General features: G+C 42.4%; 1 protein-coding gene across 1 annotated transcript in view; it reads right to left on the bottom strand.

Moving 5' to 3' along the window:
- Positions 1 to 3,337: 3,337 nt before the first annotated feature.
- The window catches only part of LOC129558986 (uncharacterized), a 117,256-nt gene continuing 92,611 nt past the window's right edge, over positions 3,338 to 27,982 (bottom strand). Inside the window, exons 8-12 of the mRNA XM_088838422.1 lie at positions 19,089 to 19,246; positions 17,281 to 17,323; positions 15,263 to 15,449; positions 5,587 to 5,722; positions 3,338 to 3,680 (exon numbers count right to left, since the gene is read on the bottom strand). Coding sequence (XP_088694548.1) covers positions 3,581 to 3,680; positions 5,587 to 5,722; positions 15,263 to 15,449; positions 17,281 to 17,323; positions 19,089 to 19,246 — 624 coding nt within the window. The 3' untranslated portion in view covers positions 3,338 to 3,580. The remainder of the gene's footprint in view (positions 3,681 to 5,586; positions 5,723 to 15,262; positions 15,450 to 17,280; positions 17,324 to 19,088; positions 19,247 to 27,982) is intronic.

Raw genomic sequence — 27,982 nt, 5'->3', positions numbered from 1 at the left:
ACTCCAGTACTCTTGCCTAAAAAATCCCATGGATGGAGGAGCCTCGTAGGCTGCAGTCCGTGGGGTCGCTAAGGGTCGGACACGACTGAGCGACTTCACTTTCACTTTTCACTTTCACACATTGGAGAAGGAAATGGCAACCCACTCCAGTGTTCTTGCCTGGAGAATCCCAGGGATGGGGGAGCCTGGTGGGCTTCCGTCTATAGGGTCACACAGAGTCGGACACGACTGAAGTGACTTAGCAGCAGTAGCAGCATACTCCAATAAATTTTTTTTTAAAAAAGAAGATGGAAGTCACCTCCATTCTCTCCACCTTCAGGGAATGAAGTGAAAGAGATACCGTGTATTTTTTTCTGAAGGTGTCCACAGAGATGGGAGATCTGTATACAGCGAGCTGACAATCTCCTGCTAATAATATTGATAACCGTCTTGAGGATTCACTGGGGCTGCTCACTGCTACAGTGCTTTTCATACAGTGTTCATTTAATTCTCATAAGCATGGGTGACAGACACTGTGTGTCCATTCATGGATAAGGAAACTCAAACAGGGAGAGTTAAAGTAATCCGCCCAAGGTCGCAGCCAGGACGTGGCCCAGTAGAAGCTGGCCTCAGGCCCTCTGGCAGCAGAGTGCATACTTTGGACAATTTGTTCTGCCTCTCCTAAATGGTCCCACACCGGTGGCACCTGGCACTTCAGTGAACCTTTATTGACTCACTGACCCTTGGGCCAATGGGGAACTTTCCTTGATTTGCTAAAAGATGGACTGACCCTAAAATGTGCAATCAGACAATATTTATGTAGATGACTGGTCTGTACTTTTCCCTCCTTGATGTTCCTATTGAGGATGGAAATCTTGCACATCTTGGGAAATGTTCTTAATCTTAGGACTAAAAGGTTCTTTGGGGGAGTCACATACCCCTTAATAACCATATAAAATCCTCTCCACAGGAAAATGCTCACATAAAACTTTTTCCTTAATATGCCTTGGATTGTTTAGTTCTCTAGAACCTTCCAGGAATAACTGCAGTCATTTTTGAAGAGTAGCTCTGAACTTTGAATGTTGCTATACTTTTCACTTTCAAGTGATTTACACGATTGCTTAATTCTGAGAAAACGGTATTCACATTTTACTGAGGTAGTTGCTTTTATGTTTCTCCTACAGGGGAAAGCTTCGTGCCAGTGTTACAGTTGTGTGTGGCCACTAGCTGGATGCCTGGTAACGGCACAGTTGGTGCATTCCTTGGTGGGGCTCGAGAAAGGCGGAGGGCTCCGCTGGGGAGAGGATGTGTGAGCTCCAGGTTTCGGACAGGAACATTACTGATGATGCCCCCGCTGAAAGTCCTCATTATTATCATGATAAATGCTGGAGAACAAAGGGACCACTGTCAGAACAGAGGGCTATCTGTTATTGCTAATTGAATATTTTGGATTATGGTATTAAGTTGGTCAGAGTACTACAGCATGCCTGTCAGGGCATGAGTTCATTCAGGCAACTTCTTGTAGGATGGGAACCGAGTTGGATATGTTCACACACTCATAAGCCTCCTTTATCTGAGCTGTGTTGAACGACAGATGCAAACTGTAGCCATTGATTTGAAGAGTTTGGTCTTCTGGGTGGGGGGATAGAGGTAAAGCAGGTAGGAAAAACGGCATGAATTTTGAATGATTTTTGCATTTAAGATTCTCTGGAAGAGGATGTAACTTGAATTACGGTGAAGGCCTCCCATGAGACTAGAAACGTAAACATGATATATTGCTAGGATCAGTGGTTTTCCCCAAGACTAGACGCATCCCACCGGTTTGAGGAGTGGGTACTCGCACCGTCTCTGTGAAACATCCCCACATTCTTGCCCACAAAGTGGGGCTGTAGGATGAGTAGGGACAATGCTGGATTGGGGTTAAGACCTGGGCTCAGCTCCCATTGTGCGGTCATCGATGTTGGAGGTCTTCAGGGGGAAATGACCTCCTTGAGCCTCAACCACAAGGAAGAGAGGCTGAGCTGTTAGGTCCTTGTGAGTTCCGAAACACAATTATTTTATGGAGAGGCAAGTTTTCAAGTTTTTACTATGGTCGTGAGGCATCCGGTCCCATCACTTCATGACAAATAGATGGGGAAATAGTGGCTGACTTTTTCTGGGCTCCAAAATCACTGCAGATGGTGATTGCAGCCGTGAAATTAAAAGACACTTGCTCCTTGGAAGGAAAGTGATGACCAACCTAGGCAGCATATTGAAAAGCAGAGACATTACTTTGTCAATAGAGGTCCATCTAGTCAAGGCTATGGTTTTTCCAGTGGTCATGTATGGATGCGAGAGTTGGACTGTGAAGAAAGCTGAGCGCCGAAGAATTGATGCTTTTGAACTGTGGTGCTGGAGAAGACTCTTGAGAGTCCCTTGGACTGCAAGGAGATCCAACCAGTCCATCCTAAAGGAGATCAGTCCTGGGTGTTCATTGGTGGGACTGACTCCAATGCTTTGGCCACCTGATGCGAAGAACTGACTCATCAGAAAAGACCCTGATGCTGGGAAAGATTGAAGGTGGGAGGAGAAGGGGACGACAGAGGATGAGATGGTTGGATGGCATCACCGATTCCATGGACATGAGTTTGAGTTGGTGATGGACAGGGAGGCCTGGCATGCTGCAGTTCATGGGGTCGCAAAGAGTAGGATACAACTGAGCGACTGAGCTGAACTGAGTTGCTCCAGAGTGCTTGACTCTGACAGGTGGACGCCCTGAAAGCTGTGTTCTGTGTTGCATGAGTGAGGGTGTGGGGCTTCTGAGTGAACCACAGCATCTGGGACACACACCGGGATTGTTCCTCTGAGAAATGAACTCAGTGCTTGGAATTCAATCTTGAATTTCTCTGAACTTCATGTTCAGGAGCAAGAATAGAACATTCTTGATTTATTTTGTGCTTTCCCTTTGCTGTGTGATAGATATTCAGATGATAATTCAGGTATATGACCCATGCCTCTGAGTTTTCTCCCCTAAACTCAGTCTTAATTATTTCCTTGTTTTATTTTTATGATAATAATTATTTTCTTTTATACAGGAAAATTTGAGAGACATTTGGGTCACTTGATTTTAAGATAACCTAACAGAAAGGTCCTTGTTTAGCTGAAATATTTGCTCATTTAAGCCATTTCATTTTCATGAGCCTAAATTTCCCAAATATCAACTTCTCACATCATGACTTGCAGACATTCTAGGAAGCCTGTATTCAAAGCACAGGGTAGAATATTTAGCAAAGAATATAAAAGAAAAAATAAAATAAATCAGCTTTTATTGTACTTATGCTTTCAAAAAGTCAGAGATATGCAGCATACTATATTTTGATGCTAACATGTGCTGCTTTGAGGGGGAAAACATGAAATTATTAATGATGTTAATAAAAGTTATCTGAATGTCATATTAGATTTTAGTATTTTGGTTCAAAATAAAAATTATAGCCATCACAATATTTAAATATATCGGAGGAACTTCACTCGCAAAGCTATATAATGATAAATGTTTTTATTTCTTTTTGTAACTGGCTAGTGGTGATTTCGTGGATCCTTTCTCTTAAAATTAGGATTTTGGTCACATTCTGGTCTCCTCTAGAGGTCGGTTCATGAAGTCTTGAATAGCCTGGTGCAAAGGAAGCCATTTTTTGATGGATATTTTCAGAGCTGTAATCCAGCTGTGGAAGTAATAGTACAGGACGATTATTTAAAAAAATGTTCTCTAGGGAGATGAAATGTTACAGAGTCTTTTGATTTATTTTACAGCTGTTCCTCTTGGATATTTACTTTGAAATTAATATAGTAAACCATGATCCTCACGTTTTGGATTGAACAAAAAGGTAAAACAGCAGAAGAGAAATATGCAGTGATAACTATGAAGTAAAGTTAATATAAATAATAGGGTCAGAAGAGAGTGTAACAAAGCTACGGGGCTTTTAAAATTATTACTAGTATTTTACTGTTTCTCTCTAAAGTTTAGCTGATCAAATGTACAGTAATCAAATATTGTTGTTAGGGCCAAATATTCCTTTGTCACATTGTGAACGCCAATGAAAACTCTAGTTAAATCTCCCATCTCATCCTCTCCATTCCTTTCATTTTCTTGGATAATGTATTATAAAATTTGCCCATATAATGTTTATTCTAAGAGTGGTTAATAGGCATTATTTTTTAAAAGTGGTTTGAGTCAGATAGCTTATGCAGTGGGAGTTAAGGGGCGTCACCCAGGCCTCCTTCAAGCAGTGTGTCTCGGAAACACTGAATTAATATGCTCTCAGATTCTCTGAGAGGAGAATATGATTTCTATCATTTCCTAGATTTATTTTACTACTTTTTGCGAGTGGGATATCTTTTGGAACCAGAGTCCTAAAGACCACACTTTGAAACTCTTGCCCTTCTACTGTGAAATATTTCTTTAATGTCTTAATATTGCTTCCTCTTGGTAGTATCCACTCATGGGTTTGGCAGTGAGATCTAACTATTTAACTCTCTCTTCGAGAAGCCATAAATTTATCAGCTAGGAGTTAACTCTATTTCATTGGCCCTTTTTCCGATATGGCCGCTGGAGCTCGCCTTCAAAGGACAATCTTAGTATGCCACCAGATTATACAGCACATGTCTGAGGAAGACCTTGGGAAATATCTAGCAATTCTGTTATTGTCCTCCCATCTAGCCCTTGCTTAGGGGTCAGTGGGACAGGAAGGTTGGGGGAAGGCCTAGGGAGATCCTTCTTCCCTTTTCCAAATGGTCACTTGCTGGGGATTCCTAAAATTCTACTTTGGGAGTTTTATCTCTTTGGGTTGAAAAAATGAATCTCGTTCTCACAAATGGCCCTGGAAGTTTCCCCCTGTGCTTTGTTTTAATAAGTCACTGTAAACTTCTTGATTAGATCCCTTTCATCCAGACAGCTGGAAGAAAGTGTCTGGATGGTCAGCATCAGTTGAGGGTAGGAACAGGAGACGGCAAACACTGAGCGTCTTGGGGATTGCAGTTAGGTCAGGGAGACTTGGGTGATGAAGGAAGATCCTCTAAGTACCTCCTCTGCTTCTTGGTTTTGTATCTGTTAGCTTTCCTGCTGGTTTTTTTCAGAATTATGATGAAACAAGTGCCCGTTTGTGCATACCAAGTTGGATACTGAACGTATCAGTTTAGATGGATAAGTTCTACGCCCTTCAACGGCTTATAACAAAACCAAACACATCTGACCAGATGGACATATCAATAAGAGTTACATGAAATGTGGTAAAACAGCTAATCTGTGAATTAATAAATATTTTATTTAATAATAAATTAATATTTACAGGTTATAGTGTTCGTGAAATTTTTATATTGAAGCCTGAGTTAGCTACTGCCTTGGGGGGAACTATGGACTCCTTTTTTGTTTAAAAAAATTACTTCTAGAAGAATCATCTTCTGTGTATTGAGAGAAAAAAATCCTGAGGAATATTAGCTATAAGGACAATGCAAAGAAAGGGGAATATTTAGTAGAAGATGTCGAGCTGAGGTTGGAAAATGAATACAAGGGTTTGCTTAGAAAGCTCTTGTCGGGACCGACAAAGAAGAAATACATTGACCTTGACTTACCGTTGATTTTCTGTCTCATTTTCTGCACAGAAATAGAAAGTCTTAAATTCTTCCGATGGAGGCTTGAGTTCAATTACTGATTGCTTGACACTAAGGGTCTGCTCATTCACCCTGTATCCTTGCAGATAAAGGCCACCTACAGAGGGTGAAAGGGCAAAGCAAGTGAGGAGAATAAGGGAAGACTAAGGTGGAGGGCTTCCCTGGTGGCTCAGAGGTTAAAGCGTCTGCCTCCAATGCAGGAGACCGGGGTTCGATCCCTGGGTTGGGAAGATCCCCTGGAGAAGGAAATGGTAACCCACTCCAGTATTCTTGCCTGGAGAATCCCATGGATGGAGAAGCCTGGTAGGCTACAGTCCACGGGGTCGCAAAGTCTTGGACACGACTGAGCGATGGAACGGAAGGTGGAGAAAAACTCTGACACGGTGTCAAGAAAATTTTGTCTCCAAATGAAACTCTAGTCCAAGTGTCTCATTTAACAGACGAAGAAATGAGACTCCAAAAAATATATAATTTAAGGTTATCCACCAATTATTAATGGCAAGACGGGAACAAAGTTTGGATTTCCTTTTCTTTTCACTTTCACAGTCTTTTCATTACATGTTCAATACTCAGCTTCGTGTTACTGTGGACCTAAAGTAGCTTTTATTTTTTAGTGTGTTCCTGGAGGACACATTTTGAAATACATGTCTTGGTATCAAAGATTGACACCTACAAAATTACATTAGAGGAAATATTAAATAGTGTCTGCTTGGACAGAACCATTAAGACATCCTGAGGAGTAGCGAAGATTGCCAGAGGTTTCTACGACCAACATAGATTCTCACCTTTGTGCAAATGCAAAGCACTTCTAAAATATGAACCCACAGGGCGATATGAGGGAGCCAACTTGAATTAAAATGAGAATAAATGACCGGTTTTGCAAGATAATTTCTTTCCCATGGTCCTTTGACTCTATCTTAGCAGTTATATATTGCTTGGCCAGAATTTTGTTGACATTATTTAGGAGTTGGGGTTGGAAGGGGAAGACATCAGTCTAGGAGAAGGTGCTGAAAAGTCAAAACACTTGTGCATTGTTTGCGGTGTCTTGATGTTCTGAGGTAAGCTGAATCTCACGCAGATACTCTAGCACATATCATTAACAGTGATGACTAGATTTTAGTTCTCTTTCTTGTGCTTGCTAACTCTTGTTCTCACTCCCCAAACCCCACCGCCCCAGAAGCCACTTTAGTGAGCTATGGTCTGTGCTTGCTCAGTTGTGGCCAATTCTTTGCAACTCCATGGACTGTAGCCCACCTGGCTCCTCTCTTGTCCATGTAATTTTCCAGGCAAGAATACTGGAATGGGTTGCCCTTTCCTCCTCCAAGGGATCTTTCTGATGCAGGGATCCAACCAGTGTCTCCTGCATTGGCAGGCAGATTCTTTACCACCGAGCCATCTGAGAAGCCTGCTTTGTGTACTATACTTACAAAATGCCAAAATGCAACTTGGATTTTTGCTACACCACGGGATAACCATTCTATGCTGGTATGATAATGAGTAACTGTAAAAGGAAAATTTGACTCGTTTTTGTTTTTCTTTTGGCTACACGTGATACCAACACACATTGTCAGAAAGTCACAAATTTTTCTTTTTTAAACAGAATGAGTGGCTTTTGGACTTTGAAATTGTTTACTTCATAGAGGGGGTTTAGATGCAATATTAAAGCCTTTTAAAATTTTTATTTAAAGAGTCCATTTTAGAGCTAACCTCTAGGAAAGCATTCGTTTTAAAAATGGCTAGTTTTTTCTTTTCGTAGGACCCAGTCTATTGGTGTTTACCGAACTCAGAGAATGACTTCTTTCTTTGAGCTAGATAGACATAAACCAACTTTGAGATATTATTTACACACCACAGTATCTGTCTATTTAAAGTGTACAATCACTGACTTTTAGTTTGTTTATGAAGTTGTGCAACCATCACCATAACCTAATCTTGAAACATTGAGTTACCGCCCCCAAAAGAAACTCCATAGCCACGCTCACTCTGCATCTGTTTCCCCACTCCAACCCTAGGCGATCCTAACCGACTTTCTGTCTATAGATTTCTTTTTCCTGAGACACTTAATATAAATGGAGTTATAGAGCATGTGATCTTTTGTGACTGGCTTATTCCACTTGGCCAGTTTTCAAGGCTCACTCGTGTTGTATCAGGTATTGTACTTCATTTCTTTTTGTTGGTATGCAGCATTTTATTTATCCATTTGTTAGTTTGGACATTTGAGTTTTCCTCCTTTTTTTGGCTATTATGAATAACGTTGTTATGAATATTCATGTGCATGTTTTTCCATGAGATGTATGTTTTGGGGATATATACTGGATGTAGAGTAAGCAATCTGTTAGATATTTCAGGACTATTGGAAACCTAAGGAGATATCTGAGGGTTATTTTGCTGTTTTAATTCTCTGCTCCAAACAGTAGCACATGGCATTTTTATTATGTACTGGTTGTTACCTTCTTCCCGCTTATATTTCCTTTTCTCATATGTCTGAGCAGATAAGAATACCTTCCTCCATCCCTACCCGTTCTGAGAAGAGACAGACAGCCATGTCCAAAGGTGTCTGCTACAAACAGGAAAGTTTCTGACCCCTCTGCTAACCAGTTATAGGGTAGGAATGATCAGCATCAAAGTCATCCAGTTGTAACCCCGTTACCCCATTACTCAAGGGACCTCACTGGGCTGGTCATGATCATTCATTGGGTGGCAGCAATAAATAATAAGCTAACACAATTTTTGCACAGAGATTTCTCATAAGAACTATACATTTGTTGCAATAATGTAAAATATATCTGAGAAGTGCATACAGACCCTGATGTGAAGGGAGGCTCAGGATGAGGGACACACGGACACCCGTGGCTGATTCACGTCAATGTACGGCAAAACCCACCACAATGTTGTAATTAGCCTCCAATTAAAATAAATTAAAAATAAAAACAATAATAGTTAACAGTTACAATTTGTTCCAGCTCTTGCTAGAGAGAGAGAAAGAGAAAAAAAATACCATGTGTACAGTGAATGATAAGGGACTTCAGGTCTGGGAAGAGGCATTTGACAAAAGGCTTCTGGAATTATCACAGTGGTTTTTCAACATTAGCAGGCATAGGCCAGCCAGTCATACATATTGTTAAAGTACTAGCAGTTTCCTTAACGGTGAGAAAAGACCTCAGGGACCTAACTGATGGGGGCTATTTTCCAGCTCCCAAAATAGACATTTGAGGCATATTTAGCTGAAAATACAATGTGGGACTAGGGCGTCCCAGGTGGCTCAGTGATAAAGAATCCATATGCCATTTCAGGAAACATGAGTTTGATCCCTGGATCAGGAAGATCCCCTGGAGCAGGAAATGGCAACCCACTCCTGTATTCTTACCTGGGAGATATAAGGACAGAGGAGCCCGGTGGGCTACAATCCATGGGGTTGCAAAAGAACTGGACACAACTTAGCAACTAAACACGGAGAAGGTGATGGCACCCCGCTCCAGTACTCTTGCCTGGAAAATCCCGTGGACAGAGGAGCCTGGTGGGCTGCTGTCCATGGGGTCGCGAAGAGTCGAACACGACTGAGCGACTTCACTTTCACTTTTCACTTTCATGCATTGGAGAAGGAAATGGCAACCCACTGCAGTGTTCTTGCCTGGAGACTCCCAGGGATGGGGGAGCCTGGTGGGCTGCCGTCCATGGGGTCACACAGAGTCGGACACGACTGAAGCGACTTAGCGGCAGCAGCAACTAAACAACAGAAAATGTGGGACTAGCATCCAACAGGGTTAGCAAGCCGGTAGAAACCCTGCTGGATGCTCGGGTTGCGAGGTGGCTCCCACGGCTTCGCGCCCCCTCGCTTCATCGTTACCTCCACCCTGACTCCTCTTCTTTGTCCTCTGTATTCTCTCAGCTCCTCAAGTGACGTCACAAGGACTAGGTCAGGCCCCCAGCACCACTTGGGTGCACGCTGTCACTTCATCACGTCTGACTCTTTGTGACCCCAGGGCCTGTAGCCCGCCAGTCTCCTCTCTCCATGGCATTCTCCAGGCAAGAATTCTGGAACGGATTGCCACGCCCTCCAGCAGGGGATCTTCCCAACCCAGGGATCAAACTCACATCTCCTGCATTGCAGGCGGATTCTTTACCACCACGTCACCAGGGAAGCCCCCAGGCCTCAACACTATGGATGCCTTCAGAAAGAAGAAATATCACATGAAGTCTCCCAGATTAGCTAATGAAGAACATAAATGAATGGAATAAAGTAAATAATAAATGAAATAAAACAGTACAGTAACTGAGAGGCTAGAGCCAGGGGACAATGCTATTAAGACTTAGCCTTCTTACAAAGACAGCATATTACAAAGACATGTTATCATGCCTGACCATGACAGAAAGTAAAGAGCCTTCCTTGAATACTCTAAGATACAGAGAATGGACCATTTAAACAAGCATGTATGCAGAGAGTTTCTGTACGTTAGCATTTTTCCAACTTTTTGGGCTGTGATCTAAAGATGTAATAAATATAGGCTTCTACTTGTTTTAATGCAGTTAAACCAAAAGTTTGTGAAACATTGAGGTGTACCATGATATTTTCTATTATATTAAATTCTATTGTTTTTTAGAATTTTTTAGGACTTCCCTGGTGACTCAGACAGAAGAGTCCACCTGCACTGCAGGTTAGATCCCTGGGTTGGGAAGATCCCCTGGAGAAGGAAATGGCAACCCACTCCAGAATTCTTGCCTGGAGAATTCCATGGACAGAGGAGCCTGGCAGTCTATAGTCCATGGCGTTGCAAAGAGTCAGACATGACTGGGCAACTTTCACTTTCACTGTGTTTTAAATACTGGTCCACAACTCGCTACATTGATTGCGTGACTCAGTAATCATGCATGCAGGGTCAAACCCTGCATTTTGATAAATACTGCTATAAATGGTATTCAAGGCCTGCTTCAAGGTTATGACCTTCAGAGGGCTGGAGACCTAGGAACCAAACCAGGGTAGGATGGGCAAGAGCCAAGTAGAGCTTGAAAAATAAAGATAAAGAAGGAATCATAGATCAGACCAGCACAGAGGTCATTTCTTTAGTGTCGTCTAGAAGAAAAGGAGCATTAGAACTCTGTGTAATCCTTATTAATATACTAATAATTTATACTCCATGCATACAAAATGATTACGCTGAAGTAAACATTTTAGCACATGTGGTGCTCATGGTACGATGAGGTTTCGGTCATTCTCAATCCGTTCCTTTGCTGTCCTCCTAACTCCTGTGGTTCAACAGCTGGACTGGGTGGACCTTGTCTATCAGGGTCAGTGTGCGATGTTCAGAGTGCAGCATTACAGACCGAGTACGAGTACTACTTTCAGAAGACTAATTTCCACCAGGGAGTGCTACACAGAGCATTTAAGCACAGGAGTTAGAGAGCATTTGTTCACAGTTTGTCTCTGTCACTTAATAGCTGGTTGACCCAAGGCATGTTAACTTCTCCAAGCTCTAGTTTCTTACTTGCAATGGGCCAACAGCTGTGGATGTCTTGCAAATATTAGTTTCAGATAATAGACATAGAGTGTTTATCCAAGTTCTGGACACGCAGGAAACATTCAAAAATAAAATACGCTTGAGCAGTATGATCCAGTCCTTTGGAAAAAAAAAAGTGGTTTGCCAGGGCAGTGACTTTTTGTGGACGGTGGAGAGGGGCATATTTATTTTGGGAATCTCCCACTGGAAGTTTGGATTCACCCGAATCCTATCTCAAGTTTCACTGGGTGGGACCACTGGCTGTGAGCCTCAGGTCATAATCAGAGTCAGGATGTACAGGAAGATGGAAAAGGACTCTTAGAAAAAGGATATAAACTTCAATTTAAAGTTCAAGTCTAGGGAAGGGTAAACTACTTTGGAAAAAGAAAGGTAAGCAGCGGATTAACCTTGGGAGAGCTTCCAGCTGGACCCCGCAGCTGTCAGGGTGGGAGTGGGCGGGGTGGGGGGAGTTGGTGGCCGTAAAGTACTCCTCCTGGAATGAGGTACATGCTCAGGCATTTTGTATTCCAGGAAGAGTAGAGTCATTAAAGACCCGAAATCACAGGCCTCTGTTTTATAACCTGGCCTAGATACAAAATTTCTGTTGGAATTTCTGTAAGGAGCAGGTTCTTTTAATTCATATGTGAAATAATTTTTGGCTAGAAATTAAGGACCTGTGAAGATGGAATATTTGAGAAGTAAGGCTGGGAAAGAATGAATGTCTTTGGATTAAATATTTTTATTAGCCACATATGAAATCTTTTCAAGAGAAAAAATTAAAAATAGGTAGAAATTGGATGACTTCTTCCAGCTGAAAAGACTACGTCTATGGCCCAAAGCCCAGGCATCTGGTGGCCTGAGTTCTGGTTTTTGCCTTTGAATCGTCTTTACAATCTTCTCGTCTGTCCTGTTGTTAAATGAGGGGATGATTCTTCAGAGGAATAATGGCCAACTGAGTCCCTTTGGTTATTGGTTTATTCATTAAGCATACGTAAAATAAGAGTCTTCTCTGAGCACATATCCCTTAGAAGAGATAAAATGGCCAACTAGAGATAAAATACAAAGTAGAGGGTAACAAGTGTTGCAAGACAGGGGGGCCCGGAAGCCCAGGAAACGGAGATGCTTTGTTTACTTAGGACCATCTGGGATTGTTGTCTAGCAGAGATGGGCAGCGTTTGAATACACAGTCAGAGACAGGTAGTGTCTGGATAATGTATGTTGGGGAATCAGTAGGTAGAGAACGTTTCAGGGGAAGGAACTAACACAAGCAAAGACATGAGGTCAGAAAACTGTCCAAGAGGTGGGGTGCACTCAGCAGGTAGAAGGTGACCGTGTCTGGGGAGAATGCAGGGTATTTTAACACAGGAGTGGAAGAGAAAGCCAGAAAGAAGGGGTTGGGGACAAAGTGCAAGGCCATAGAGGGCTCTGGCTGCAACAAAGGCTCTGGAAAGATATGGGAAGTAATAAGAGCTCAATATAAGGAAACGTTTCACATTTTACTCTTTGTTTTTTCTTTTGTTGCTGTAACTTGGGCTTCCTCGTGCTCATGCTCAGTCGTGTCTGACTCTTTGTGACCCCATGTACTGAAACCCACCAGGCTCCTCTATCCATGGGGTTTTCCAGGCAACAGTACTAGAGGGGGGTGCCATTTTATACTCCAGGGGATCTTCCCAACCCAGGGATTGAACCCGTGTCTCTTGTGTCTCCTGCACTGGCAGGCAGATTCTTTACCACTGCCCCTCCTGGGAAGCCCGTAACTTAGGCTGCCTGGGTTCGAATTTTGTCTTCACCATTTACTAGCTAAGGGAACATGGGCAAATGATTTAACCTTGCTAAGTATCAGTTTCTAAACTTGTAGGTGGGATAATAACTTATTTACAGGATTGTTGTAGAAATTAAATGAAATAATAAGTAAAAATACTTATTAGAGTGATGAGTACAAAACCTGTACTCGCTTTTACTGTTATTATTTTTAGGCCATTTATTCGTAGCTATTTTCCAGCTGTCCAGCTAGGATTCTTCTGAATAGGGCCTTCTTTGACCTTTCAGAATAAGGGCTATCATTCCCATTTCAAACTCTTGGAATCAGTAACAGTCTTTGGGCCCCAGGGGTTTGGAAGCCCTTGGTTAACATGGAGTAATATAAGCGATCAAACCTAAACATTCACTTTGTATCTATGGAAACATTCTCTTGAAAGTGAACTTCATTGATTTGCTAATTAAAATGGTTCAGACTTTTGCACTGATATTTTATAATGAAAACTCCAGTCGATGACTACTTTAGAGCTTTGGTTTGTTTACCTTCATTCTCATCCTGGTACCAGGTGCTTAAAGCTATGAATTTGGGTCACATAGGAATAGTCTGTCTTGTAAATGCTTAGGCATGCTGGATACCTCCTAATAGTTGGTTAATATTCTGGGTCATGTTTTAATACTGTCAAAGTGAAAGAATATGTTAGTAAAGGAGATTTATTGTTCATCCTGAGTGATGAGAAAAGGACCACAGAGTGATACTTAATTTGTACCTCTTTTGTACCCTTCCAAGAAGGGGAAATTATCACCCACTTGGCATGATTTTCTAGCTTAATTAAACAAAGGCATTTATGCTAAAAAGGGTGGGGGAAAGGAAATTAAATGACTAAGATTCTGGATCTTCACTACTCATCATTATTTAGGGATTATTCGTTTGGGAAAAAAGTCCAACTGCAAATAAAACAGCAGTAATCATTTTTTGTCAAAAATTTTAAGAAGATAAATAATCTTATCATGAATAATTATTTTACTGCTAAATTGTATTATTTACATACTCATTTTGTATATATGACTTGTAATATATTAAAAGTGAAAGTGAAAGTTGCTCAGTTGTGTCTGACTCTTTGTGACCCCATGGACTGTAGTCCATGGAATTCTCCAGGCCAGAATACTGGAGTGGATGGCGTTTTCCTTCTCCAGGGGATCCTCCCAACCAAGAGATCGAACCCAGGTCTCCCGCATTGGAGGCAGATTCTTTACCAGCTGGAGCCATAAGGGCAGCCATATTAAAATGTATAATATTTATATATATATATATAAAATTTAATGAATATATATACATTTTATATAGAAAGAGCTTTTTGTATAGAGTACTTTATATAGAGAGCATAAATAACTCTAATGGCAATTACTTCGTTTAATCTTCACAATGTGTGCTGTGTACTGTGCTAAGTTGCTTCAGCCATGTCTGACTCTGTGTGACCCCACAGACTGTAGCCCACCAGGCTCCTCAGTCCACGGGATTCTCCAGGCAAGAATACTGGAGTAGGTTGCCATTTCCTTCTCCAGGGAATCTTCCTGACCCAGAGATTGAACCCGGGTCTCTTAAGTCTCCTGCAATGGCAGGTGGGTTCTTTCCCTCTAGCGCCACCTGGGAAGCTCAATCTTCACAACAGTCCTGTGAAATAGATTGCTGCTTCCATTTTATAAATGAGGAAACTAAGTTTCAGGAACTTGAGTAACTTATTCAGGGAAAGTTGACAATCAACGCTCTTTTCATTACTCACTTGTCTGAGATTAGGGATACTATCAGAAAAGGGTAGAGTCACTACCCAAGAAAACTACTGGCATTGATTCTGAATGCCATCAAAAAGTGAAGGGGCTTATTTTTCACTGTTCCAGGCAGTAAAAGCACGGGGTAGGGGTTCAGGGAGCTTCCTTGGTAGCTCAGCTGGTAAAGAATCCACCTGCAATGCAGGAGAACCTGGTTTGATTCCTGGGTTGGGAAGTTCCCCTGGAGAAGGGGTAGGCTACCCACTCCAGTGTTCTTGCCTGGAGAATCCCACGGACAGAGGAGCCTGGCGGGCTACAGTCCATAGGGTTGCCAAGAGTCAGACACGACCAACTGACTAAGCCCAACATAGCACAGGGGTTCAGGCTCTGGAGTTACACTGCCTGTGTTCAGATCTCAGCTTTATTGCTTACTACATGTGATCTTGTCAAGTTGTGCAGACTTTCCAGCCAGTTTTTCTATCTGTAAAATGAGAATAAGAGTAGTACCCCTTCTCCAGAAGATAAACGTGAACTAATTTACACAGCATAAAGTTTGGTAAAAGCTCTGTGAAGCTAAGGTGGCTTTACTGTTATGACTGTAAAAGCTGACTCCGTACCTGAGGCCTGGGTGGAGCGAATGCTGGCATAGAAGTATAAGCAGCCATCCTTCAGGATGCAGTAGTACTGCATCCACACGTCTGTGCTTCCGTCCAGCTGGTGCAGAAGGCCCAGGCACTCTGGGTTCTTGATAGCCAGGGGCGGGAGGCTGCTGTTGTGCAGGGTAACGTCTTCCCAGACATGGCTCTGCAGGGTGGCACCAAAGAGTCACCTGAGAAGCCATCCTGCACCAGCAGTCACTGCGTCCTGGAGCCAGTGACGTCAGCAGGAAGGCTGACTTCAGAGAAGCCCCTGTCCTAAGTGATCCCATTGCCAAGGCAATCTGTGCATTTGAGAAATAAGCCAGACAATCTGAACCTGTCCAGTGGCCACAGAGAACTTTCCCTTTTCACGTCCGTAGGTATCCCTTCTCTTTGGTTTCTATTCCATCGTGAGGAGATCAAAAGGAATATCAGTTATGTATAGAAAGAAAAACGGGAATCTCAGCAAAGACTATTGTTTAAAGGTCCATCTCTAAGTGTTGGCCCCAATGAGCTATTTTACTTACCTTTGGGATTGTCCTTCTAGCCCTGTTCCTGGTATGTCCACCGTGACTAATTGCAGGTCCTGGTTCATGATGTACTTTACCTAGCACTCCTGTTTGTGCCAAGGAACAAGGGAAATGCCCCAGGCCCGATCAGACCTGAGGCTCACATGGTCAGTGGTGTGGAAGGCCCACAGTAAATCAAGATCCTCGACCCTGGAGAGGTAGAGGTCCACGGTCCTGGGGCACAGTCCTGACCCAGTGGCAGGCTCTTCCTGGAAACTTGACCTGAGGCAGGGGGTGTGATGCTTTATCCCTTTATCAGGACACCTTGCTGGGTGCTAGCCAGTTACTTTCATTTGCTTTCATTTTTCTTTAGTTTTAACCAGGCAGTGCAAAAGATTTCAGAATGCAGAGCTGGCAGAATTGTTTGCTGTGAATTGGGAGCCTGCTGGGAGTTTGGATGTTTCTTTTTCACTCTGCTGCAGACACTCTGAGTGCATTAGCAGAACAGATCCCTCTTAAAAGCACCGAAGCTCATTACAGCGATGCATCGGAGAGATGGGTGAGAGTACTGAGTGTTGTGTTTCAGGTAAAACGAAACACGAGTCCTGCTGCTTGTCATCTGACGATAATGCTGGTGATTATTCTGAAAGGGCAGATACAGGGCACAGGGTAGTACGTTTAAGCTCAGACCACCCAAATTTTCTGGAATGTACAAAAGCCAAAATACGTGGAGAAGATAATAGATAGTAAATACCTTTTTCTTCTGTTTCCTTTTGTCAGGAAATGAGCATATTTAAATGAAATGTGTGACCTTGTTAAAAAATGTATCTACGGCACAGAAATGAAACTATTGAATATGGAAGCAGTTTCTCTGCTCTTGATGAGGTCCTAGCTCAGAAAGAAGAGTATCAAATGCCTTAGGGGCTGAAGTGATGGCTCACATGTTGGTGTTAGGAAGTTATCCATCAGTTTGTGTGTCAAGCCTAAATTAAAAATTCTATTACTTCAAGGCAAGGAATCACGAACAGGCAGGAACACTGAGAGCTGACCTAATATGTCTTCAGAATAAGGACAGGAACAGAAAGGACTACATTTCTGAACATACAACACGTTTTCCAATAAGCTGCTTGGCCAAGAGCACTGTCCCAAGCTATCCCCGAGCCCTTGTTCTCAGGGACTGAGAAGAAAACAGTAGGAGTGGTTTAGCCTCATGGGAATCCACTCAACTGTTTTGTGTCAAACAGAAATTCCACCCTGGTTGGGACTACCCACCAAGCTCACTGACAGGAATAGCCTCCAAACCCGTGAAAACAAAAAGAACAAGCACCTCCATAACATCTGAGCGGGAAATCCTATTGACTGGAAATCCCCTTTCCCAGCTTTTAGGGCAGATCTGAGACGTTCCAGGGTGGCCTGCGTGATGCCCAGCTGGATCCTCTCCCCCTCAGAGAAGAGTGAAGGCACAGAAGAATAGCAAGGGCTCCTTACCTGGTGGACAGGGTGGGCTGCTTTGTCCATTGCTTCCAGCCACCTGAAAGAGAGAGGAGAGGTCCTTTTCTCGGGGAACGTGCTACGTGTCCCAGAGGGCCTTGTTTTTCTCCCTGGACCCCGTCATTCAGACAGAAGAGTCCCGAGACTCAGATATATTTCGTGGTTCTAAATTCAAGGTTGAAGAGCGGCATATTCTTACAAAACTGGTGTTACTAGGTGCCAAAATCCCACACCTACCGGGCATATTTAAGATAAATTATTCTCCTCCTCCTCCTTTACTATAATTAGTGCCTAAGGGAAAATGTATTCACTATTTTACTATGGTATGTGAATTTAACACCAGCAGGCCTGATAACAACTGTAAAGCCCTGACTGTTAGCCAGTGGAAAGACTGGTAAACAGCCACTGCCCTACCCACCTGCCAAGTGTTCCTTAGACTGAGCGACCACTGTGAGTGCACTGGCGTCTCTACGTGACGACTGAACTTTCTTCGGTTTTTCTCCTCAGCCAGATATCAGCCTATCTATCCCACCCTATCTTGCCAGTCTTTCCCAAGCTTCTTTCAAAGCCTGTAACTTCCAATCAAACCGTACGGCAAGCCTGATATACTCCCTCTGCCCGTCTCTGCTCGATTTCCTCTTGTGCGTGTATCTGATGCTATACCATTCCATTCATAAACTCCTTGCTCATCCCCACATCCAGAGATTTTCCTTCCCCACCCTAGATTCCTGTGCCATTTTGTCTTCCCCCAGCTCACTACTCAATTTCTATTTTGCATTAAAAATACTAGAATAAATGTCTTATCTTCTTGGTTCAGAGCTTTTTTTGAAGGCAAAAATCGATGCTTCATCATATGAACAGTTCTTAGAGATTTTAAAACAGTGTCTTGGACATATTAGCTACCCAATAAATATCTTCCCCATGAATTGAAATACAATTACGTTCCTGTCAGCATGTCTCCCTGTTTGTCCTTTAAAGAAAAATATGCATTTCAGCACATAGTGTTCCACAAACAGAGACAGACAGTATATTCTTTGCCTGAAAGGTTTCAGACCTAAGGCTCTCCTTACAAATGGAGTCCAATTCTCTCAAAGAGATGTGACATCCTTCTAAACCCTGTTGACCCATGTTCGGGCCATTGTCTCCCTCATCCCATTCCACCCCACCCTTCACCGTAAAGTAGCAGTGTGTACACAGCAGCTCTGAGCTGACTCACTGGATTGACCCATGCTCTCCACTTCCACAGGGACACACGGAATAATGATTGTAAGTTGTTGAATGCTTAGAGTTCATGGGCCGCCCTCTAAGAATGCCTTCACACTTCCACCCTCAGACTGGGTGATATGCTTACAAATTGTCAACTGTGTGAACTCCCCCAGGAACCTATATTATGATGATGATGATGAATTTTGCTCATTTCACTGTTAAATTGTAACCCTACTTTTAATACATTATTTTTATTCCTCTGATTAACCATCCAATTATCTTAAATATATGAATCTTATAACTTCTGGGGAAGCCAGATGTGACCTGTGGCAGTAGTGAGCTGTTTTAGAAAACTTAGAGAACTAAGGTAATTAAGTTAGATGATACATCTATTTTTTTGGAGATTCTGTTAGAAAAAAACTGGCAGAAATATGAAAAACTCAACTTGTCATACATAATAAAAAGATAGTTTATTGACTTGTGCCTTGAATTTGCTGTTCCCTTTCCTATTTCCAACCCCAAGACTCCGTCAGCTTGCTGTTGAAGATGCATTCCTCCACTCCAAGTGAAACTAGTAAGATAAAAGAATAATCAATTACCTTTTGAATTCTTGGTTTGAAGTTGCGCACAGGCAAAATGTTCTATTTCCAGACTGAGGCACACAGTTAAGCACAAATGGTTTTCCCAAGCTGCTATCAATGCCAACTTCTGCACCTTCTAATTTTATTACCTCCAGAGGCGAGCATTTTCCTTCATCCTGTAATTGATAAGAAGAGGTTCAGCACGGGCACCGCAGCCAAGCAGATAAGGGAGAAAATGAGAGAGGAAAGGAGGACTACAGTTATTTTTCTGAATTGATTGTTCTGAAATGAAAATAAAATCAAAATGAGCTTTTGTAGATTATGCTGTCTGTGATATATTACATCAAACTCCAAATTTCCCACATCCCTTTTGAATCTCCTCTATTAATATGCATTTTATTTATGCCAACTTGGGAGAGTATCATTAATCATTCATATCTATTTTTTTTCCCAACAGAAAAAAGAATATCAAAAGAAACTGATATTACAAAATATATGTATTTGGTGGTATCTAGTTAGTGTCTATACTTAACCTGTTCAGTTCAGTTCAGTTCAGTCGCTCAGTCGTGTCCGACTCTTTGCGACCCAATGAATCACAGCACGCCAGGCCTCCCTGTCCATCACCAACTCCCGGAGTTCACTCAAACTCATGTCCATCGAGTCGGTGATGCCATCCAGCCGTCTCATTCTCTGTCGTCCCCGTCTCCTCCCGCCCCCAATCCCTCCCAGCATCAGAGTCTTTTCCAGTTAGTTCCATACTTATTGTGTGTTATGCCGTCTTCTAATTTCTTTACGTCTATTAATTGATTTATTTTCACAAATGCTCATCAGGTAGTTAGTTTTATTATCTTTTTTTTTTTTTAAGCAAGTCAGGAAACTTGCAAAAGTTAGAGAGAACTTGCAGCACAGAGTGAATAAAGACTACTTTCTTAAAATGACAGTAGTTTGAAACTTGTATGCAAAACTAAAATCAGTTTATAGGTAAATATTTTGCTATTTGCATTTATTTTACATTTATATGTCAAAATATTGTCTGCGTCAAATTTCCTTTGAGTCTGTTTGCAATCAATTGCCACCCTTACCCCTCCAATCACAGGCACTCGCAGATCTGTTTTCTGTCTGTACAAACTTGCCATTTCTAGACATTTCCTGCAAGTAGAATCATGTCCTCTGTGGTCTTCTTTCTCTTAGTGTGATGTTCTCAAGTTTCGTCCGTGTTGCCGTTCTCATTGGTGTGTCATTCCTGTTTATTGCTGAGCTATGTTCTACTTTATGGATATGCGTCACTTGGTTTATCTGTTCCTGAGCTGATGGGGGGTTTCTTTCCAGTCTTGGGCTAATTCAAACAATGCTGCTATGAACACCTGTGTACAGGTCATTGTGTGGGCACACGTTTTCATTCTCTTTGGTAGATTTCTAAGAGTGACATTGCTGAGCCATATGGTAACTTTGTCTTTAACTTTGTAGAAAACTGCCAGTTTTCCAAAGTGGCTGTGCCATTTTACACTCCTACCAGCAGTGTATGAATGTTCCAGATTTTCCACACCCTCACCAATACTCTGTACTGCTTGTCTTTTTGACAAACGGAGTTTCAAGGAGATGTCCCAAGGTTGTATAGAAACAGAATTTAAGCACTGGTTTTCTGGCTATGCCTTCCACACTGTATCTCTCACACATCTGGCTTCTTGGGCCATGGCTCTTAGAGTCAGCCATTGAAAGCTGCAATATTTATGTTTTAGGAGACAGAATATTTCCTGAAGCCATGAGCTTTCCTGGAATATAGACAGAGATCTAAAATTTTGCGCTGTTTTAGTAAATAGAAAGAAAGTAGCACATTTTATAACAATTGTATATGGCCAATAATGACATCAGAAACCAGGAGAATATATTTTCATTTGCTTTAATCAGGATAAAGAATTTTCATGCCTATAAAGAGCAGCTAATTATTTATATTATTTTCCCAGGAGCATCTTAAACTACAAGAAGAAGTGGGGAAACATAAATAAAGCCTGGAGATTTTATTCTATTAGTAAGTGACAGATGTGCTCGTTTGCTAAGAGCAAATACTCAGTGGGGCTGCTTCCCTTTGGACCCATTAGGGAGATAAGATGATATAACATGTTTGGCTCTTGGCATCAGCACTCTTAGTTAACTCTGAAACTACCAGTGTTCTCCTCCATCCTTTGCTGCGGGACAAGGCAAAGGAACACACCTCTGCGGCATATGACACGCAACCAAGAATAGCTCCTGAAGTTACTGTGCCTCTACTCAGGCTGCATCTGTGTCAGGAGAATGAATGATCGGTGAACGGAGTAGACCTAAAATAAGGGCTAGTCTCTTGCACTGATGGTGGGAACATAAATTGACACAGCCACAGTGGAGAACAAAATGAAAATTCCTTTAAAAAAACTAGGAATAAAACTACCATATGACCCAGCAATTCCACTATTGGGAATGTATATACCCTGAGAAAACCATAAATGAAAAAGGCACATGTACGCCAATGTTCATTTCAGCACTATTTTACGATAGCCAGGACATGGAAACAACCTGGATGTCCATCGACAGATGAATGGATAAAGTAGTTGTGGTACATAGATACAATGGATTATTACTCAGCCATAAAAAGGACTGCATTCGAGTCAATGCTAATGAGGTAGATGAACCTGGAGCCTATATACAGAGTGAAGCAAGTCAGAAAAACAAATATTGCCCATTAACACATATATATGGAATCTAGAAAACGTACTGCTCTGAGTGCAGGGCAGGAATAGAGACACAGACGTAGAGAATGGACTGTGGACACAGCAGGGGAAGGAGAGGGTGGGATGACCTGAGAGGAGCGCTTGAGTATCTGCACTGCCACGCGTGGGATTCGCCGGTGGCGCAGTCTCAGCTGAGCCACTGAATACACACACGGCGGGGCTGAAAGCGGAGGGGATGTATGTACGGTTGTGGCTGATTCGTGCTGTTGTACGGCAGAAAGCAACGCAACACTGTATAGCAATTATCCTCCAATTAAAATTTTTTAAAAAATTGTCTTAAATGATGGCTGCTGTCTCTTACTATCCATCAAGGCCCAGATTCCATTTGTACTAATCTAAGCTGCCGCCTCATTTCCCTTGAGTATGAGCCTGCTGTAGCCCTGGGAGCAGCTGCAATAGAATCGTGGACACAGAGCCAGTGTAGCAGGCGTGGGTGGCTTTGCATATTCATCTTACTCTTTCCTCTCGATTTCCCCAGACCAACACCTTAAATTCCACTCTTGTGGAGGTTCAAGGGGTGAAAAGGAGTCTTCATTCGGTCTAATCCTAATTCTGCTTAGACTGTGGTTCCCCAATCCAATGTTTTCTAGAGATAAAGAACAACTGAAATCTCTTTTCTGTCTTACTGCCATGCCTAGGGTTTTTAACTCCTCCCTTAAGCAAAACTCAGTCCTTCAGTTTGGCAATAATTCTTAAATGGGTTCAGTCTGATTCCTTCCTTCTGGCTCTGCCAAAAGTTTCCCTTAAGCCAGGACTAGAAACAATGAAGATTTCTTAAAGACTCTGGCTTTCCCACAACTTTATATTCTCCTTTCCAAGGCATGGAAAGGCTCTAGCTCTGTTTTTCTATTCCTGAGCCAAAGCATGAAGCAGTGATCCAGCTACTTCCTGTGTGCAGGATTGATTAAAATAGCAGGGACGCTGAAGGGATTTACCAACAAATTGTTTAGCGAGGTCCAGAAGCTATTGGCTGAGAAGAAAAGAACTTGGACTGTTTATGCCATATGGCCTTAGATAATGCTGACATTATCTATCTTGCAAATAAGATTTCTACAGCAATAATCTCAAAGGTCAGACTTCTCAGAGAAGGGAAATAGTAAGAAATAATAATGACAAAAATCCAACCCAGAATGAATCCACTTCTAAATTCAATTATTTCTATAAAGAAAAATACAGACAAGGACATTTGTGTCTGTCTGAAACTTGGGCTCTCTGGTAAAATTGCCTGCAGATGTTTTGGGTTATTTGTGTTCCTCAGAATTTTTGTTTGAACACGTTAGGAACTTTTTATTCTTGCTGCTAGGCCTCTTTATCTACGAGGGAGAAAAGGCTGGGACGTCATACCAACATGGCTCATTTTATCTGAAGGCATAGCCATGAAAATACACACACTAAGGAGGAGGAAAGAAGCATCTTTAACCATGAAAAAGAGTTAATCCTCAGTGGGTAAAACAGACCCAAGATGAATTTAGAGGGAAAGAAAGCATGTCCTAAGGCAATGTACCACATGAAAGGGTGCATGAAATACACACTTCAGGTACTGTATTTAAAGCTAGCAAATTGAAGCAAAAATTGAACAAGGAGTGTCTTTCCTTATTAATGATTCTGAGAGCACTTTATCTCTAGGCAGCAGTTTGGAGGCAACCCTGCCCACTGGTGACTGAAAACCACCACGCTGGATAGCTATAAGATGATGATCTCTGTTCATATCTTGCCTAACAGGATGAGGAGAGCGGCAAAGCCTGCCAAGGCGAGAAGGAAAGATATGAGTGCTTTCGCTTCAGTGGCCTTTGCTATCTTTGTCCTGTGATCAAATAGAAGTCTTCATTCTATTTCATCTAAAGACTCAAGCCCCTCGCTACACAACTCAAGACTGTTAACATAGATGAACGTGTTAGTCACTCAGTCGTGTCTGACTCTTTGTGACCCCATAGACTGTAGCCCACCAGGCTTCTCTGTCCATGGAATTGCCCAGGAAAGAACACTGGAGTGGGTTTCCATTTCCTCCTTCAGGGAATCTTCCCGGCACAGGGATTGAACCACATTTCCTGCATTGCAGGCAGTCTTTACCACTGAGCCACAGGGGAAGCCCTATTATATAGATACATGTATGCATATATTCGGGGAAGGCAATGGCATCCCACTCCAGTACTCTTGCCTGGAAAATCCCATGGACGGAGGAGCCTGGTAGGCTGCAGTCCATGGGGTCAGTAAGAGTTGGACACGACTGAGTAACTTCACTTTCACTTTCCTGCATTGGAGAAGGAAACGGCAACCCACTCCAGTGTTCTTGCCTGGAGAATCCCAGGGATGGGTGAGCCTGGTGGGCTGCCGTCTATGGGGTCGCACAGAGTTGGACACGACTGAAGTGACTTAGCAGCAGCATGCATAATATTGTCGTTGTTGTTGTGTCGCTAAGTCATGTCCAACTCTTTGTGAGCCCATGGACTGCAGCACTCCAGGCTTCCCTGTCCTTCTCTACCTCCCAGAGTTTGCTCAGCCTCATGTCCATTGAGTTGATGATGCCATCCTACCATCTCACCCTCTGTCACTCCTTCTCCTTCTGCCAACAGTCTTTCCCAGAATCAGGGTCTTTTCCAGTGAGCTGGCTCTTCATATCAGGTGGTCAAAGTACTGGAGTTTCAACTTCAGCATCAGCTCTTCCAGTGAATATTCAGGGTTGATTTCCTATAGGATTGAGTGGTTGATCTCCTTGCTGTTCAAGGAACTCTCAAAAGTACTCTCTTGCACCACAATTCAAAAGCATCAGTTCTTTGGTGCTCAGCCTTTTTTATGGTCCAACTCTCACATCTGCATATGACTACCAGAAAAACCATAGGTTTGCCTATATAGACCTTTGTCCCCAGAGTCCCTGATTTTTAACACACTATCTAGGTTTGTCATAGCTTTTCTTCCAAGTAGCAAGACTGTTTTAATGTCATGGCTGCAGTAACCAGTTGCAGTGCTTTTGGAGATGGAGAAAATAAAATCTGTCACTGTTTCCACTTTTGTCTCCATCTCTTTGCCATGAAATGACGGGATTGGATGCCATGATCTTGGGTTTTTGAATGTTGAGTTTTAAGCCAGCATTTTCACTCTTCTCTTTCACCCTCGTCAAGAGGTTCTTTAGTTCCTCTTCAATTTCTGCCATTACAGTGGTATCATCTGCATGTCTGAGGTTATTGATATCTCTCCCAGAAGTCTGGATTCCAGCTTGTGATTCATCCAGCCTGGCATTTCTCATGATGTACTCTGCATAGAAATGAAATAAGCAGGGTGACAATATACAGCCTTGTCATACTCCTTTCCCATCTTTGAACCAGTCCATTGTTCCATGTCCGGTTCTACCTGTTGCTTCCTGATCTGCATACAGGTTTCTCAGGAGACAGGTAAGGTGGTCTGGTATTCCCATCTCCTGAAGAATTTTCCACAGTTTGTTGTGATCCAAACAGTCAAATGCTTTAGTATAGTCAGTGAGGCAGAAGTTGATGTTTTTCTGGAATTCTCTTGCTTTTTCTATGATCCAGTGGATGTTGGCAATTTGATCTCTGGTTCCTCTGCTTTTTCTAAAACCAGCTTGAACATCTGGAATTTCTCAGTTCATGTACTGCTGAAACCTAGCTTGAAGGACTTTGAGCATTACCTTGCTGGCATGTGAAATGAGAACAATTGTATGGTAGTTTGAACATTCTTTGGCACTGCCTTCCCTTGTGATTGGGATGGAAACTTACCTTTTCCAGTCCTATGGCCACTGTTAAATTTTCCTACTTTGCTGACATATTGAATGCACCACTTTAACAGCATCATCTTTTAGGATTTTAAAGAGCTCAACTGAAATTCCATCACCTCCACTAGCTTTGTCCTAGTAAGCTTCCTAGCAATGTTTCCTATGGTCTTCTTGACTTCATACTCCAGGATGTCTGGCTCTAGGTGACTGATCACACCACCACTGTGATTATCTGGGTCGTGAAGCTCTTTTTTGTATAGTTCTTCTGTGTATTCTTGCCACTTCTTCTTAACCTCTTCTGCTCCGTTAGGTCCTTGCCATTCAGTCCTTTTTCCCCCATCCTTGCATCAACTGTTCCCTTGGTATTTCTAATTCTCTTGAAGAGAGAGATCTAGTGTTTTCTCATTCTATTGTTTTCCTCTATTTCTTTGCATCCTTCACTTTAGAAGGCTTTCTTATCTCTCCTTCTTATTCTCTGGAACACAGCATTCAGTTGGTTATATCTTTCCCTTTCTTCTTTGCCTTTCACTTCTCTTTTTCTCTCAATAAGTCCTCCTCAGTCAACCCATTTGCCTTCTTGCATTTCTTTTTTTTTTTAGTATAGTTTTGGTCACTGCCTCCTGTACAATGTCACGAACCTCTGCACATAGTTCTTCGGGCACTCTATCGACCAAATCTAATCCCTTGAATCTATTTGTCACTTCCACTGTATAATTATAAGGGATTTGATTTAGGTCATACTTGAATGGTCTAGTGGTTTCCCCTACTTTCTTCAATGTAAGCCTGAATTTTGCAACAATGAGATCATAATCTGAGCCATAGTCAGCTCCAGGTCTTGTTTTTGCAACTGTATAGAGCTTCTCCATCTTTGGCTGCAAAATATATAATCAATCTGATTTTGGTATTGACCATCTGGTGATGTCCATGTGTAGAGTCTTCTCTTGTGTTGTTGGGAGTGGGTGTTTATTATGACCAGTATGTTCTCTTGGCAAAAGCCTATTAGCCTTTGCCCTGCTTCATTTTGTACTGCAAGGCCAATCTTGCCTCTTATTCCAGCTATCTCATGACTTCCTACTTGAATTCCAGTCTCCTATGATTAAAAGGATATCTTTTTTGGGTGTTAGTTCTAGAAGGTCTTGTAGGTCTTCTTAGAACCATTCAGCTTCAGGCTTGTGATGTTGAATGGTTTGTCTTGGAAATGACTCGAGATCATTCTGTAATTTTTGAGATTGCACCCAAATATTGCATTTTAGACTATTCTTGCCTATGAAGGCCACTCCATTTCTTCTGCGGGTTTCTTGCCCACAGCAGTAGACATAATGGTCATCTGAATTAAATTCACTGATCCCTGTTCATTTCAGTTCAGTGATTCTTGAATCGTCAATGTCCACTCTTCCCATCTCCTGCTTGACCTTGTCCAATTTACTTTGATTCATGAACCTAATATTCCAGGTTCCTATGCAGCACTGTTCATTACAGCACTAGACTTGACTTTTGCCACCAGACACACCCACAGCTGGCGGGTGTTTCTGACTTGCCTCAGCCTCTTCATTCTTTCTGGAGCTGTTTCTCTGCTCTTCCCCAGTAGCAAGTTGGACACCTACCAACCTGGAGGATACATCTTCCTGTATCATCTTTTTTTGCCTTTCATGGGGTTCTCAAGGCAAGAAACCGGAGTGGTTTGCCATTCCCTTCTCCAGCAGATCTTGTTTTGTCAGATGCGGGTATGTGTTTATTTATTCATGTTTTCATCTTTCTCTCCAGGCAGGCAAGGAGGGATAGATGAAGTACAGAGCAGAAAGTTAAGCAAGCATGTAGGTCAAGCCCTTGTTTTTAAGAGGTACTGGGTGCCTTGCCAAAGCTTTGTGGATCTACTCTTTCTCTTTTTGATTTTATCAAGACATTGAGATGATAATAGTGCCCCCACAATGCAGAAGCTGTGCATTCTGGATAAATGTATGGTTACTGTTCTTTCTGTGCTTTTATAATGCAGTCTAGCTTATTTGTGACATCAGCAGAGGTAACTGGCTGCAAACTCAGAATTTTGTGCTTTTCTTTTCAGTTTGCCTGGAAGGATGAACCATTTTTTCAGAGTGATAAATACATGCTGGCAACACCATAGTGTTTCCTGGCACCAGGGAGACACTGGGCTCCAGAAAACACGGGCAGCTCTGGGGGCTGAGGGAGTTCATCAACACCAACACATTACGCTGCACTCAGACAGACAGGCTTCCTGCTGGAAGACTAGCCAAATGGAAGGATGCTAATGATGTTGGGGTCCTGGCTGCCTGGGCTCGATAGATCTGAATACACTTCTGGCCTCAATCACGTTTCATTTGTCAACATTTTCCTTGGCTCCTGAACCATCCCTTAGAATATAACAACTACTGTGCAACAGTTTCATTACAACAGGAAAACTG

This window comes from Moschus berezovskii, chromosome 8, assembly GCF_049115385.1.
Source record: "Moschus berezovskii isolate FMDL1 chromosome 8, NW_MosBer_1.0, whole genome shotgun sequence".
Taxonomy (NCBI): domain Eukaryota; kingdom Metazoa; phylum Chordata; class Mammalia; order Artiodactyla; family Moschidae; genus Moschus; species Moschus berezovskii.
Note: the sequence above shows the minus strand (reverse complement) of the source record. Positions and strands in the feature narration are given on the sequence as shown.